Source organism: Lepidochelys olivacea (genome assembly GCF_965140295.1).
Source record: "Lepidochelys olivacea isolate rLepOli2 genome assembly, chromosome: 3".
Taxonomy (NCBI): Eukaryota; Metazoa; Chordata; order Testudines; family Cheloniidae; genus Lepidochelys; species Lepidochelys olivacea.
The window spans coordinates 201,787,243-201,804,268 of NC_140413.1; the positions used below are offsets into that span (position 1 = coordinate 201,787,243).

The 17,026-nt window shown below is 41.8% G+C and overlaps 1 protein-coding gene across 1 annotated transcript in view; it reads right to left on the reverse strand.

The window, feature by feature from the left end:
* The window catches only part of ANKEF1 (ankyrin repeat and EF-hand domain containing 1), a 48,767-nt gene that overhangs the window by 23,509 nt on the left and 8,232 nt on the right, over positions 1–17,026 (reverse strand). Inside the window, exons 4-7 of the mRNA XM_084623834.1 lie at positions 13,093–13,242; positions 11,247–11,370; positions 9,496–10,315; positions 3,056–3,282 (exon numbers count right to left, since the gene is read on the reverse strand). Of these exons, the coding sequence (XP_084479960.1) occupies positions 3,056–3,282; positions 9,496–10,315; positions 11,247–11,370; positions 13,093–13,242 (1,321 nt within the window). The remainder of the gene's footprint in view (positions 1–3,055; positions 3,283–9,495; positions 10,316–11,246; positions 11,371–13,092; positions 13,243–17,026) is intronic.

Genomic DNA, 17,026 nt, shown 5'->3' on the forward strand with positions numbered 1-17,026 from the left:
TAGGGCCCTCAGTGGAACACCATCATTTTAAAAGTTATTCCTCTGTGGCAAAACTCAGTGGAGCTGAGCACCTGCAATTCCCAGTGAACTCAGTGGATATTACAAGGCTCTGGCCTAGAACTGGATGGGGAATGGTTTTGGGGCCACACAAAAATTTCTAGGATTTAAAAAAAAAATTCCAGTTTAACACAGGGGAAAAAAACCCTGAAATCTTCAGAATTTGTTCCTTTTTTTTTGAAAAATCAGAGAGACACCCCTCCCCACATCCAAGAACAGCTTATAGTCTGGTAGGTAGGACTCTCCACCGGGATGTGAGAAAGACAGTGACTTGAACCGCCATCCCAAGTGAGCACCCTAACCACCAACCTATTTGCGGGAGCCAGAGAAAGAGGGGGAGCACACACACCTTGACCAGATAGTGCCCCATGGACCTGAGAAACCTTCCCATGCAAGCTTCATTGAAACTGACCCTTTCTTGCAAAAAGTTTCACTTTTGACAAAACTATGTTTTTGGACAAGCTATGTTTCCCAAATCAGCTCTACTGAGGGCCCTCTGGATCAAGCATTTCATCCCCTCATAGATGCTCCCATGTCTTTAAAAAAAGAAACCTACAAGATTAAAATGTTCAGTGACAGAAATAAAAGTTTTCATTTTAAATGATGCCAGCTACATGAATCACATATAATCATTGTTTTAGTTGAACAGCTGCTGTGCGTCTCAACCCCAGGAATAAAGCCACACTTGCCAACAATTTTGACATTTCACATAATCATACCTTATAGAAAGTATTAAAACGTTTCATAATAGTTTAAAAACAAACAAACCCTAAATGTGCACTATAGCTGATGAAGGGAATGGTTTGTTTAACAATTAGAAAGGGCTAGTATGAGAAGTTTTCCCCCACTACTTACAACTGTTTGCCCACAGTGGTGTGATTAGAACAGAGCAGAAGATACATATACAGAGTCAGATTTTCAAAAGAGCTCAGCTCCCAGTTGCAGACCTAAATAAGGGCCAGATTTCCAGATTGCTCAGCACCCGGCAATTCAAACGCTCTTTTGAAAATCCAACTACTTATTTAGGCATTGGATGCTGGGCTATTTTGAAAAACTGGCCCACAGTGAAGTTTACACCTGAAGCAAGTTTTTCCTCTTTTATTCAAAACAAATGTGTCCCCTTACTATTACTTAAACAGCATGGATTAAAGAGGACTTTAAGCCCCCTTCGTGGTGTTGGGATTTTGGTCTGGTTGGCGGGTAATGCAGCCTCCAGCACAATGTAGAGTGGACTCCAGGGCTGCTCTTAACTACAGCAGCCTGCAACCTGGAGTTGTCCAGAATCCCTTTAGAGGAATGAGCTATGAAGTCTCCCTTCTTGCCCCAGCATATCTTCTATGCCAAGGCTTCTAAGGGGACCTGTGTAGAGCTACTGACCTTCACCAGAAGAATTGTCCTGTATCCCTTTTCTGGCCACTGCATGGTGACATAACAGTGCATAGGGGCTGGAGTACAGGTGCAGAATTCCTTCCCTGGAGTTTGCCAACTGAGGTCAATGGGGACAAGACTGCATCAATAAATACCAGCAGCTGGCCAAAACACCCAGCCAATATATTTTTAATTTAATAACATTTATTTTACTGGGAATAATTTCTGATGCATGACATCTATTGGACACCTCTGCAGACTGAAGTTAATAAGACTCTCCCACTACATCATGTGAAAACCAAGGAAATTAACAGAGCTGCACGAGATCCCTGTCTCTACTGCTACTACAAGGTAATAACTTCTGTATAAATTCAGATAATTTTTGTTGTCATTTTTGCTAACACAGAAGAATATTTATCCAACTGCTAAACAGGAAGAAGCACATCAAACAAGTGCCACATACAGAATTAAAAGTAAAAACACAATGGCTATTATAGATGGGTCATAATTAAAACCTTTACAATTTTGCTTTACATAACTAGCATTACCTCACTATAGTACTCACTAATAACCATTTGCAAACCAAGGGAGCCATTACAGTCCTAGCAGAGTTGTTTTCAATGACACTATTTCACTGCAAAAAACTTTGTTAACCTAGAGTTAAGCTTGAATTTTTACATAAAGAATAAATCAAAACAAAAAAACCCCCAAAACTCTTGAGACCCACTTTTTTCAAAAGGCACAAAATGATAGAAATCCTGAACAGAATGTAACATAATGCCACTATATAAATCCATGGTATGGCCACACAGCATGCAGTTCTGGTTACCTCATCTCCCAAAAGGTACATTAGAATTAGAAATGGTGCAGAGAAGGACAACGAAAATTATGAGGGGCATGGAACATTTTCCATACAAGGAGAAATTAAAAAAACTGGGATTATTCAGTTTAGAAAAGAGATGACTAAGTGACATGACAGAGGTCTATAAAATCACAAGTAGTATGGAGAAAATGAATGGGGAAGTGCTATTTACCCCTTCACGTAACGTAAGAATGAAATTCACTCAATGACATTAATCGGCAGCAGGTTTAAAACAAATGCACGCACAAGACACAGTCAACCTATGGTTCTCGTTGCCAGGAGTTGTGAAGGCCAAAAGTATAGTGGGGTTCAAAAAGAATGAGAGAAGTCCATGGAGGATAGGTCCAGCAATGGCTGTTAGGCAAGATGGTCAGTGACAGAACCCCATGCTCCAGCATCTGGCATTGGCCATTATCAGAGACAGGATACAGGGCTAGATGGACAACTGGTCTGACCCCGTATGGCCGTTCTTAATGTTCTTAACATGTGGGTTCCACGTAGTAAAAACTGAACCCCTAAACACTGGAAAATAGGAACACGCCCACTAAATTTACTAAGACAACTTTAACTCTCTCCCCAGAGCACCATGCTGACAACCACCAGAAATATTACAGTACAGCCAGATCCTCAAAGAACATACCACTTCATTTTACTTCTTTTACAATACGATCCACTGTCTCAACAAAGCTTATGTGTAACTGAGAAAAACTCCAAACCCTCTCCTGCCTTTTTAATCGAAAGTGACCACAAATAATTTGGAATATTTACCTTTTCTGTTTTCCATCTGGACTTTCGCACCAGAATCAATTAAATATTGCACTGAGTCCAATCTACAGCTCTCAATAGCTCTCATCAGTGGGGTGGCACTGTTGATTGTAACTGCATCTATCGCTGCTCCATACTTCACAAGCAGTTCAGCAATGTCCTGTTGACCTGCATGGCAGGCATGGTGCAGAGGAGTCCACTTGAAATTGTCAGTTGCGTTTACATCAGCCCTGTAAATAAATAAAACATGAGAACATATGAATGGCCATAATGAGTCAGATCAATGGTCCATCTAGCCCAGTGTCCTGCCTTCTGACAGTGGCTGGTACCAGATACTTCAGAGGGAATGAACAGAACAGGGCAATTATCAAGTGACATCCCCTGTCATCTAACCCCAGCTTCAAACTGTTTCACCTCTAGGGACACCCAGAGCATGGGGTTGTGTCCCTGACCACCTTGGCTAATAGCCATTGATGGATCTGTCCTCCATGAACTTCTCTAATAAAGAGGTACTGTGTACATATAAAGATGAATACAACTACTGTATCTAGATTGATTGTTTCACAGTTCCAGGTCCAGTAAACATTAAATGCATGACGTTACTTTTTAAATGTAAGAAGCCTTTTCATGGGTTTTCATCTCTCTGTCATACAGCTTTGAAATATTTTAAAATACCTGACGTGGCTTATCATGGAACTAAATGAATTTTAGGAGTTCGTATGGCTGATGACCACTTAGCTAACTAAGAGCAACAAAAATGATTAAAGGTCTAGAAAACATGACCTATGAGGGAAGATTGAAAGAAATTGGGTTTGTTTAGTCTGGAAAAGAGAAGACTGAGAGGGGACATGATAGCAGTTTTCAAGTACATAAAAGGTTATTACAAGGAGGAGGGAGAAAAATTGTTCTTCTTAACCTCTGAGGATAGAACAAGAAGCAATGGGCTTAAATTGCAGCAAGGGAGGTTTAGGTTGGACATTAGGAAAAACATCCTAACTATTGGGGTGCTTAAGCAGTGGGAATAAATTGCCTAGGGAGTTTGTGGACCCTCCATCACTGGAGATTTTTAAGAGATTAGACAAACACCTGTCACAAATGGTCCAGATAATACTTAGTCCTGCCATAACTGCAGGGGACTGGACTAGATGACCTCTTGAGCTCCCTTCCAATCCTATGATTCCCATCTTGGAACAGCTGTATGGTGCCTATTCACATTACTGCAAGAATGCTTCCGTAAGGAGGGGAACAATAGGGTTGTAAATGATTCATGTCACAAATCAAACATATCGTTTTTATACTGCTGCCACTACTGTGCTCTGGCTTCCACTTGGGCCCCCTGGTGTGATCTTCTAACCCTTATGGCTATGTTTTATGTTCTTTAACAAAAGATCAGCATCCTCAGATTCTTCTTACCAGAACAATTCAGGCTGACTGTCACTTTAAAATCCGCCCTGAGTTAACGGGCTGCATGCTGCTCTGCTGCTTCAGAAGCAATGATCCAGGGGACAGGAATCTGCCACTGATCTAGACCAGGGATCGGCAACCTTTGGCACGCGACCTGTCAGGGAAATCCGCTGGCGGGCCGGGATGGTTTGTTCACCTGCAGCGTCTGCAGGTTCGGCCGATCGCGGCTCCCACTGGCTGCAGTTCGCCACTCCAGGCCAATGGGGGCTGCAGGAAGCGGCGTGGGCCGAGGGATGTCTAAGGGCATGCCTTCACAGCCCAGTTAGCTCAAGTGATAACTCAAATGTTACTCTTTCCTCAACTCCTATCCACTCACAAAAATCTCTTGGTCAAGTTAAATGGTGCTTTAAACTCTAGCCCATCAGGGGTGGAGTGTGGGTTTAAACTCAAGTGATGCTGAGGCTGGAGCTAGTAATGCTGGGGGGATGCAATGGCGTGACTTACAGTAACTCATCACCCGATCATCCAGTCACACTGCGTCACTGCGGTGTTGTTTTGCAGTGTGGTTGCTCTCACTGGGGCTAGGTTAGCAGGAGTACAGTAACTTTAGCTCACTGATGCAGTGAAGACAAGCCCTAAGGGACAGGCCACAATAGATGTGAGGCAGAAACTCTTCCAGGTGTGCGCTCTAGATTCTGGTTACATCATTTATTTCAGTTCCCCTCCCACTTTAACATTTTCATCTGTTGAATGTTCTTCCACAGCCCAAAGAATTAAAGCCTATGGACTCCAAACAGGGATGACAATGAAGAGAGACATGAAAGAGAAGCTCATCCAATTATCAGATCATTTCCTTGGATTTTCTTTAGATTTTTCTCAACCTTTTTTTTTTTTAAAGTCAGTGCACCCAATTTTATTTTGAAATAGTTACATTCTATAAGGGATGTGGCCAAGTAGTTTACTACCCAGATTTCACCATACTTTAACGGATGCATATTGTAAAATCAAATAATACTCATATTTTAACACTAAACAGACTCTCTGATTATAAATTGCCAGACCTCTGGCATAAATCAGTGTAGCTCTCCTGAAACTAGAGTATCTATGCTGATTTATACAAGCTGATGATCCAACACTGCATACCTGTACAGCTTTAGGTTAGAAAATTACAGTATTTCTTTAATTATTCAGAGCTAGAAAGATTGATATTAAAAACTTCACACTGGTGTAATCGGGGGACGTTTTCAGTATTGTTTATCTAGTTTATCCTACATAGCAGTACAGCAATGATGGCATGACAGAAGTGAAATGTGCAACTTGAGAGAAAGCATAAGAGTTAGGCTCACAGAAAGAAAATAAATATTTTATTTTACTACAGAACAGAAATAATCAACGTTGCTGCAATATTGTTGACATAGCTGCTTCATAAAATGTGACCTGAATAGCCATCCTGATTATGCCGTTACACTTTCTACATCTTATATTCAGACTTTTCCCTCTGTCTTCCATATTCCCTTCTGGTTAATTTCATATTTTTAATATTTCTCCATTCATATTTTTTGCATTTGCTTTTTATTTTACTCACTCTTTTTTTTTTTTTTTTTACTTTGTGGAAATGAAAATTTACATGCAAAGAACTGAATTAACAAAAATGCAGTGGTCTGAAAGACTGTCTCCAGTCCAAGGCAATTAGATCCAGGGATGCAGACACCTGTGCGCAAGCAGGACACTGCTGAAGTTAATGAGGCCCTGCAGGCATGCAGGGGTCCATCCGGGCAGGACCAGGACCCAGCTTCCCTCAGGTGGAGCTCAGAACAGGAGGGGCCCCATCAGCCACTTCTCCTGACTTATCACTTCACCAAGGTTCCTTCACAGTTATCAAAGGGGAGAACGATGCTCCCTCCTGTTTTCAAACAAGCCACAAGCTCTTCCCATAATCCTCTCCAAGTCTGCTGCGTCTCAGAAGCCCCACTGAATGGGTTTACAAGGAGTAAAAGACCACTGAGGGGTTCTTCCCCAACCCCTTCCACACACACACACACACACACACATATACACACGCCCCAGCTACATCAGCTTCATTGTATCTGGGACTGTCCCATAGAGGTACAATGTGGAAATTGTTGAACTGGAGCATCCATTAGAACATTAGTCCAGGAGCCAATACCAGATGCTTCGCAGGAAGATGCAAGAAACCCCACAGTTCTAAGATGTTTCAGGATAAATTTCTTCTTAACCCGCTCTGGCCAAAAGCTGACTTCTGCCCTGAAACACAAGGGTTTGCATTCCATCCACACGTCTTTTAAATTCTTTATTAATGTAGTCCTGGATGTTCTTGTAATCTATATAAATGTCTAATCTTTTTTAAAATCCTGCTGAAGTCTTGCTCTCAGTGACATCTTGGCAATAAGTTCCACCGGCTAATTGAGTGTTATTTGTTTACCAGTTTTAAAATTTGCTGGCTTTCAGTGTCATTGGATAACTCTTGATCTTGCGTAAGAAAGGGCGAGGGGAGAGAAGTGCTCAGTCATCTCCATACCATACATTATTTTATACATCACTATCATTTCCTATTCATCTCCTTTCTGGAGTAAATGATCCACAATCCTTCCAGTCTCTCTTCATATGCATTATTTTCCAAGCCTGCCATTATTCTCTCCATCTGTTCACTGAACCCCCTCCGCTTCTATTTTATCCTTTTAGGGACAAGCTGATCAGATCTGAACAGAGTATTCCAGGGGAGGGCATAACATTGATTTACATAGGACTTGCATGTTAGCACTGTTTCTTGCTGTATTTTTTTTTTTATCAAACTGATTTATAATACTGCTCCAGCAAAACTGTGCAAATAAACCACAGCACACACTGCCGATTTACGGTCAAACTGCACCATTTTTTATAACCTTAGATGAACATACAAACACTTTGTATTCCACTCAATATGGTTTGTTGAAAGACCATATTGTAAAAGGGAGCCCAGAAAGATTCCCATAGCAATATTTTCACCATGTACTGAAATTCTATCTTGCCAAAAGGTGCAAAGCTAACATTTACTACGGCACTTTACCTCTGTATTTCCTGTTTTTGTCTGTTTAAAATCCCAAAATTAACATTGCTTTACCATGTTACAAGGTCCAAATGTTAAACATAAGGGGCAAAATTTATCCTAGATGTAACTCCATTGAACTCAATGGAGGTTTGATAAAGTCAGTAAAGATTAATTGGCCCAATAAGCATAACCACTAGACTCCAAGAATGCACAGGCTTAAACATGTATGTAACTTTACAAATGTCCCATGAATGTTAGTGGGACTGCTGAAATGCACTAAGTTGCATGAGTTTAAGTCTCTTCAGGCTTGGGGCCTGTAGGCAGTGTAGGCCTTACTGGAGCCCTACACACAACTAACAGTAAGAACCAAAGGAAGCCTGGTCTTGGCAAAATTTCAATGCACCACGTATTAGCTAACACCAAGTAAGCACATTCCAGGCCTGAGAGGATGATACAGGAACACCCAGAGTTCTCAAGTAATTGCATGAACACATTCCCAGGCAATGGCTGAGAGACAGACAGACCCCTCATAAGATATTGAGGGAATGACAGGATAATGGATGAGGATTTTTTGTTAGAACTAGCAGGTGCAAGGTAGAAGAAAAGAATGAAAAGCATATGGAATGTAACATTTAACGTCTTTATATCAATGTATAAAAGGAGAAGACATAGAAGGGGCATCTTTATGCTGGCCTACGGGACCAGATCCTAATGTCCTGGTTGAGCTGGTACCATTGTCACAGGCATACATATATTAGCATACCTGTAGCTCCTATGGGGCACTGGAACTGTGCTTTGTCGACATCTAACCTGGCTGAGCACCTTCAGCATTGAACCGAGCCCATGGTCTTTGTGAACAACATCGAGGTCTGCTGAATCAGCAAGCTGCTGGTGAAGCTGATGGATACAGGAGCACCTACCAGCTTCAACAAGGCTTCACTAACAACAGAGCCTAAGACTATAAGTAACTGCTCACCCTTAGAAATGGGAATTGCTATATGTAGAGAGTAATGCTAAGGTAAATATCATTGTCTTTCAAATTAAAAAAAATAAAGGGTTTTTAAAAACCCATCGCACTTGTGGGTTTTTTGCATATAACACAACATTCTGCTCTTTTGTTCTCCTCATTGAACAGACACCTTGTCGTGCCCTGGTAGAGCCCGACAGTCATTCAGATAAATGCCTAAGGGAACATCTTCCAAATTACTTGAATGAATCGTTAACTATCATTCAAAATAAAAATCCTACCTTTTATTATTTAGATTTCCCAAGTGTGTCTGCTGACTACAATCTGCCGCAGAACTTTTAAAGTGGTGAATATATTAGATAGCAGTGTCTGACTACAGCCTTAAGCCTAATCTACTCAGCACATGTGTCAGCCTGCTGTGGTTGTAGAAAGGAAGTACAGTAATGCTTTTATGCACCAGTCTCAATTCACACCTTTGCCTCTAAAGGCAGTGGGAATCAGGAGATCTAGGATGTATTCCCAATTCTGCCACAGACTGCTCGTGTGACCTTGGGCCAGTCACTTAGGCCAACATTTTCAAAAAGCATCCTCTAATTTTGAGTGCCTCCGTTTTTGGAATGCCCAATTTGGGACACGCTGAGGTGGATTTTCAGAGGTGCACTGGCAGATCCCATTGACTTCAACTGGATATTTAGGTATCCGGCACTTCTGAAAGACCAAAAGCTCAGACCCCCCCCAAATTAGCAAACACTTTGAAAACATTGGCTTTAACCAACTTTGAAGATCACCTTTAAGTGCTTCTGCTTCCCCATCTTCAAAAACAAGGATCATCATAACAATACGCTACCTCATGGGCGTTATGAAGCTAAATTCATTATTGCTTGCAATGCTTTGATTGTACAGTGATAAACACTAAGCAAATTCTTTAAAATAAAGTTAAATATCTCCAAGTTTTCTTCTTTTGTGTCTAAGTGACTATCAGATATATACACTGCAAAAACAACCCTCCTCACAAAAACTTACCCCTTCTCTAGAAGATATTTCACAGCATCCATGTTTCCACTTCCACATGCCGCCATCAGAGGAGTTTTATAATATACATCTCTAATGTCCACTGGTATCCCCTCTTCAAATGCTTTTTTCAGCGACACAATGTCTCCTTCTTTAGTAAGATAGTTAATCTTGGTGTAAGTCTTCTCTGGCTCATCAATGTACCACGCAGAGTCATCCTGCAAAGGATGTTCAGGGGGGTGATCCCGATGAAAGCGGTTACCATCGGTCACATTCTGATAGGTCTCAATCATGTACATAGGGGGCCCGCCATCTGTTCGGCGTGGGCACAAGCTCTCTGGAATGACGCAGATGGGCATGGGGATGGAGAATTTGCCTTTCTTGCCTTTTCCTTTCTTCCCTTTCTTCTTTTTGGGTCCAAAAGACGAAATGAGATAGGCTTTTTGCAAGTATTTGGAACCTTTAAAGAACTCTTCAATGTTAATTCCCCCAGCACGAGACTTATCATGTGCCTGGGCAACGGTTTGTATTAGTTCAGCATCCACAAAATCACACTTCTCCTGAATAATTGATACAAAATCATCTTTGCTTATTGTTCCGTCACCTCTGTCCACAACCTCAAATGCCTCACGAAGGGCTGTCTGATGTTCTAAGGACCAATCGTGCAACCTCATCGCAAAGCGTGGATTGGCTTCCTTCGCTCCAGGTTTGGTGATTTTAGCATGGAGTCGTTCAATTTTGCGCAGTTCCTTTGATGCTGCTTTAAAGCCACCTTCTTTGGCAGTCATTCTTGGGGTTTTTGTTAGTAGGTTCTTCCATTTAGGATCACAGCCTAAACATACAGACATTGTTTTACTGAAAAAACAAGATGGTGTATAAAACTAGCTGAGTCTTAATTCAGATTTGCAGCCAACTGCTGCAGATAATTATTAACACAGGTCTACAATTTTATACTGTCTGGGATCTAAACAGAACTATTAAATTGCACTTTTTAACTAGGGAATGGGATAGTTATTATATACAAATACACAAAAACTACACTGAAAGTATTAAAAGATTTTACTTAAACCAATAAAAGAAGTCATGAAGAGCAGAGCTAAGCTTGAAATATTATTTCTAACTCACCATTCTGTACCCAAGAATTGCAGTTTGGCTATGTGTGGTGCCATTCCTTAAAATGTTTGTACCTCATGAACACAGCATGAAGAGATTTTGCAGGTTCATGTGATGACAGTGAAATTCCAGGGGTGACACTGAATTTGATTTTAGTCAGCATGACCACAGCTTCTTTGAGGCCAAATCCAATGCCCACAGAGATTAAGGGGAGTCATTCCGTTCACTTCAGTAGGCTCTGGATCAGGCCCTTTAAGTGATACAATGATTATTTTCCTTTGAAATGTAAAGGGTCCAAAGCAGCTGTGGACACTCACTTCTGAAAGAATTAAATCCATCCCAATGCTAATGGAATATTGTTCCCACCTGTGTATGCCTAAATACTTAGCCCAGTGTTGTTTTAAATGACTCAAATCTATTGAGCATCCACTGCCTCCCTTGAGAATTATTCTACAGGCTCACAGCCACACGGTTAGGAAAATTTTCCTGACAATCTATATTTATCAGTGGATTAAATACTCATTACTAGTGCAACTGTGACAGTCCTGGAAAGTTAAATCCTCCATTTATAGAGAAGTGAAATCCTGTATTTAGCACAGAAGATAAGCAAAGATTTGTATGATCTATGTAAATACACATTTTTTGTTTACCTCTTTGCCCTATAAATTTGCAGCAATCCGCAAAGCCCCCAGCAGCAGCGTAATGAAGTGGCGTGTTTCCATTCATAGCAATGAGCCCCACATCTCCATTATAAGCTGAAATAATTCTTAGGATCTAGAAAAGCAAAGTCAATGCCATTAAAAACCCTGCACCAAAATGACTAGAGTTTGTGGGTTTAAAAAAAAAAAAAAAATTGAAATTAGGGCTGTCAATTAATCACAGTTAACTCAAGCAATTAACTCAAAACAGATTAATTCGATGAAAAAATTAATTGTGATTAATTGTAGGTTTCATTGCACGGTTACACAATAATAGAATACCAATTTAAATTTATTAATTTTGTTTTTCTACATTTTCAAATATATTGATTTCAGTTACAATGCAGAATACAAAGTGTACAGTGCTCACTTTATATTATTTTTATTACAAATATTTGCACTGTAAAAAAGATAAAAAATAGTATTTTTCAATTCACCTCATTCAAGTACAGTAGTGCGATCTCTTAATCGTGAAAGTGCAACTGACAAATGTAGATTTTTTTGTTACATAACTCCACTCAAAAACAAAACAATGTAAAACTTAATTGAGCCTACAAGTCCACTCAGTCCTACTTCTTGTTTGTCTTAGTGACTGGCTGAACAAGTTTGTTTACATTTACGGGAGATAATGCTGCCCGCTCCTTATTTACAACGTCACCTGAAAGTGAGAACAGGCGTTTGCATGGCACTGTTGTAGCCGGCATTGCAAGGTATTTACGTGCCAGATATGCTAAACATTTGTATGCTCCTTCATGCTTTGACTTGTACACTGCACTATCTTTTGTTTTATCTTTTTTACAGTGCAAATATTTGTAATCAAAAATAATAATATAAAGTGAACACTTTACACTTTGTATTCTGTGTTGTATCTGAAATCAATATATTTGAAAACGTAGGACATCCACAAATATTTATAATACATTTACATTAGTATTCTATTATTGTGTAACAGTGCGATTAAAATGGCGATTAATCACAATTAATTTTTGTAATCGTTTGACAGCCCTAATTGAAATATTGTGTAATCCATACCCACGCTGTGCAGCTCTCTGTCCCTCTCCACTGATTAGTCTACATACAAAAGTTTATGAGGTTGCTACAGTTATGTGGTTCCTTGGCCAGGCAGTAGGAACTTGTGTTTTTAAATCCAGAGTGCCCACTTTCAATCCCTATTACCATCAACCCATCCAAGGCTGTTGTGTTTTAAGAAGCACAGATAGATAGATAGAACAATACTGTGATAGATAGAACAATACTGCTACAGTAAGTGACCTAGATCCAAACAACAGGGTACTAATGGGGTGGGCCTTGCCTCCAGGCTTCTCTATAGCAGAAATGTAGGGATCTTTGGGGTAGGAATGGGGGCAGGAGGATAGTTGCTGCTGATCAGTTCCCCCACCTCTGTTGAAATTAGAGGGGGCAAATTCATAGCTGTCCTCATCGTGTCTTAGAGACAACAGGGAAGAAAAGAAGCCGCTCCCCCGTCACTGGGCATCTACAAGCAACACCTCCTTTGTGAGACACAGCCAGGACACACAGCCTTGTGAGACCCCTCCGCCCTGGTGGGCCCACCCACATAAGACATAAGTAGGAACGTGTATTTATAGGTACCTCACAGAAAACTGTTGCAGATTTATAAGAGAAATACCATAATTTCTAAATCCCCTTTGATGGTTTAATAGAAGCCATTCATGAATAATGATTTCTCTGATTAATCAGCAAAGCTGCTTGTCTTGGGGGGAAGGAAAACCGGCTGAGTAGCTTTGAAGTTAAGTTTCAGTACTATCAACAAAAATACCTCAAAAAAGCCTCCTTTGGCGGCAAAATGTGCAGCATTGTGTCTTTCGTTGTCAAATATGTTAACATCTCCGCCTCTTTCAAGTATGCCACGCACCATCTCTATTACTCCCTCTCTTGCCGCTTCCATTAAGGCCGTGCGACCAGTAGCCTGCAAATTAAACAGCTGTGTTTTATGTTCGTTTTCGTGTTAGACAGTCAAAGTCAGCATCACAAGGGAATAGAAGAACTGAAGGTCTGCTTTATGCATCATCAAGAAGCAAAGAAGGGTGGGTGCAAGCCCAATAATTTCAAAAGTCTTCTGCAGGTCACCTTTAAGAACCTAATTCTACAGTTTTTAAAACACATGAGCGAGTCCCACTGTCTTCTCTTGAGTAAAAGCTACAGGATCAAGCCGCATAAGCCCAAACCTAGAAGTAACTACGTGTGTAGTTTTACTCAAGTGAGTAGTCCCTGTGAAGTCAATGTGCCTTCTCACTTGAGTAAAATTATGCAGCAACATGTTTATGGGCTCGGCCCCTAGATATTCAGAAGACCTCAGCTCAGCCATTTGGGTACTTCAATGAAGTGCTCCTCAGCCAGCAACTGACGTTCCCATACACTCAAAGGGCTTGTTGGATCTTGCTTAGGAGGACCACAACTGTGGACACAGACTTAAAACAAAGTACCATTGTTTTTCCATGTCACAGATGTCCTAGAGAGGGACACGGGACCATAGGCTCCTCTAGCCCAGTGGTTCTCAACCTGGGGGTATGCAAAAGTCTTCCGGGGGTACATCAACTCCCCTAGCCATTTGCCTAGTTTTACAACAGGCTACAGAAAAAGCACAAGCGAAGTCAGTACAAACTACAATTTCATACAGACAATGGCTTGTTTATACTGCTCTATAGACTAGACACTGAAATGGAAGTACAATATTTATATTCCAATTGATTTGTTTTATAATTATATGGTAAAAATGAGAAAGTCAGCAATTTTTCAGTAATAGTGAGCTGTGACACATTTGTGTTTTTATGTCTGATTTTGTAAGCAAGCAGTTTTTAAGTGAGGTGGAACTTGGGGGTATGCAAGACAAATCAGACTCCTGGAAAGGGGACAGTAGTCTGGAAAGGTTGAGAGCAACTGTTCTAGCCAATACCAAGAACTTTTTGCAAAATGTGCCTGAAAACCACTGGTGCTAGATGTGTCCATGTGGTAACATGGACGTGCAAGGGAAGACTGATTCAGTGCACCAGCTCTGTTAAGGAGGAGCAATCAGCACAGCTGGGACAGTGGTTTATTAGAAGATGGCAGGGTTTTGGGAATTCCACCAGTAGTATTATATCCCCAAGCAAAACTAGCATATGCTAGTACAAACATCAAATTTATGCATGACATCTATATGCATTTAGTTACAACAGAATATACACTCTTAGGAATGTCTGGCTTTAGGAGACCCAGAGACCTTTCCTTATACAAAGCACAGGGGTGGCCAACCTGAGCCTGAGAAGGAGCCAGAATTTACCAATGTACATTGCCAAAGAGCCACAGTAAAACGTCAGCAGCCCGTCATCAGCTCCCACCCTCCAGCTCCCAGCGCCGCCCGCCCATCAGCAGCCTCACCCCCTCTCTCCCTGCACCTCCCGGTCAGCTGTTTTGTGGCATGCAGGAGGCTCTGTGGGGGAGGGGGGAGGAGTGAGGGCGTGGCAGGCTCAGGGAAGGGGGCTGGAAGAGGTGGAGTGGGGGCAGGGCCTGTGGCAGAGCCAGGGGCCGAGCACTGAGCACCCCCCGGCACACTGGAAAGTTGGCACCCGTAGCTCCAGCCCCGGAGTCGGTGCCTGGACAAGGAGCCGCATCTTAACTTCTGAAGAGCCGCACGTGGCTCCGGAGCCGCAGGTTGGCCACCCCTGCCTGACATAGCATATCTTCTTAGATAGTCAGTGGCACATGCTCTGCCCCTTACTTGCTACAGCAGGCCCACATGTTGGAGTGTGGCTTTATACTGGATTTCCAGTGAAATAACCACAGGATAGTGCGGTACATGAAGGGTTTATTCATGCACGGGGCTATACACCAATCCAAGTGTATACTGTAGAATTACTTGGATCACGTCCTTTCTGCATAGCTGCCTGCACATTTTGTCTCTTTCAAATGTGTTTATGTGAATAGGAAACATAGTCTAGAATTATTAAGACATTGTGCTGTTGTTCTTTACACCCCAGAGGCAGACACATTTCAGTGGAGTCTATATATATATATATATATATATATACAGTTTGTGAAGCACTCTAATATAAGAGATGCTCCAGCCACGTAAAGTGGAGGAGGGATAGCTCAGTGGTTTGAGCTTTGGCCTGCTAAACCCAGGGTTGTGAGTTCAATCCTTGACGGGGCCATTTAGGGATCTGGGCCAAAAATTGGGGATTGGTCCTGCTTTGAGCACGGGGTTGGACTAGATGACCTCCTGAGGTCCCTTCCAACCCTGATATTCTATGAACTCTATTATTAGCTGACCAGAGGTGGAGGAAATAGAATCTCCTTCCCCTTGGTATCACCGTGGACATGCAAGCCAGGCAGTGTGACTCTCTTCCTTTGAAAACTATTCTGTACAAGCTGAGGCCAAACAGTGCGTCACAGTGAATAGGAAACTATTTGTCCTAGGGAGTGGTGAAGATACTGACTGAGCAGAAAATAATTCCCTACGGCTAAGCTCTGATATTAAAATGTTCCTCATTGCCCATCACTGTTAGGAGGAGGTGCCAGGGATTCTTTTATCTTATTAAAAAAACATTCAGTTTTGCATTGCTTTTTGACCCAATAAAAACAAGCAGATTAACTCAATAGTTAACAAGTAAAGAAATGTGATTGTTCATATGTTCTTCTGGTCTGTTTTGAAGGGTATATTTGGGGAAAGGGATGGAAGTAGATGCTGTATTGCTGGTAAGTGGCTGGAGTGATTATGCTTGTGCAAATTCCAGGCAGGCTGAATGTGTCTTGTGGGGCGCAGGGAGTTTACTGTGGAGAAATGCTGCTAAGAGTTTTTTTGGGGGGGTGCATAGCCTGCAAGTCCCTGTTCCAGCTTCAATCCACCAGAGGGTACTAAGGGAGAGCGGGGAAATAGCCCTAAGGCGTACCCTGTGGAGTGTCATCTGTTGCACTAACACCCTCCTTTCTTTGTACTCTGGAGCTCAAATCACCCACAATCAGTAAAGCCATTCCAGGTGGAGGCCCCCACAGTTTAATAAAAGAGGTGCAGCTGGAAGGGCACTCTGTGAGTGGCTCTGGAACTCATTCCCCCTCTTGGGCTGAAATAGCCTGAGTCTCTTGACGTTTAATGCATCGTCATCTTGGAAGCCAAAATGCAGTAAGGGACAGTGTTTGTGGGCACATAAGGAATGTTTGGACTGATTAACTTTAACTAGAATCTCCTTCCTTAGAGGTTTTCAAGGTCAGGCTTGACAAAGCCCTGGCTGGGATGATTTAACTGGGAATTGGTCCTGCTTCGAGCAGGGGGTTGGACTAGATGACCTTCAGGGGTCCCTTCCAACCCTGATATTCTATGATTCTATGAACTAGAGGGATGAGGATAAGCTCCTGGATTTGTGGTTACCTGAAACATATGAAACATTGCATGTGCCTTGAGCACTGGTCTGGCTTTTTAAAAATGTCTCATTGTAATGAATAAACAAATAAATGACCTGGATTATGGCTGCCCCTTGCATAGCTGTGCAGACGGAAAGGAGGGTAAAGGACAAGGTTTCTTGTAACATCTCACTGCCTTGGTTCTCATGCAGGGCCGGCCACGCTATGCTTCTAATTGTATTGAATATAATTTCAACATTTAAAACAATAGGCCAGATCCCTCGGCCAGTGTAATGGACACAGCTTCGCTGAAGTCAACGGGCGATATCACTTCACACCATTTGGGGAGGTGACCTGGTTGTTTTTATGCATAT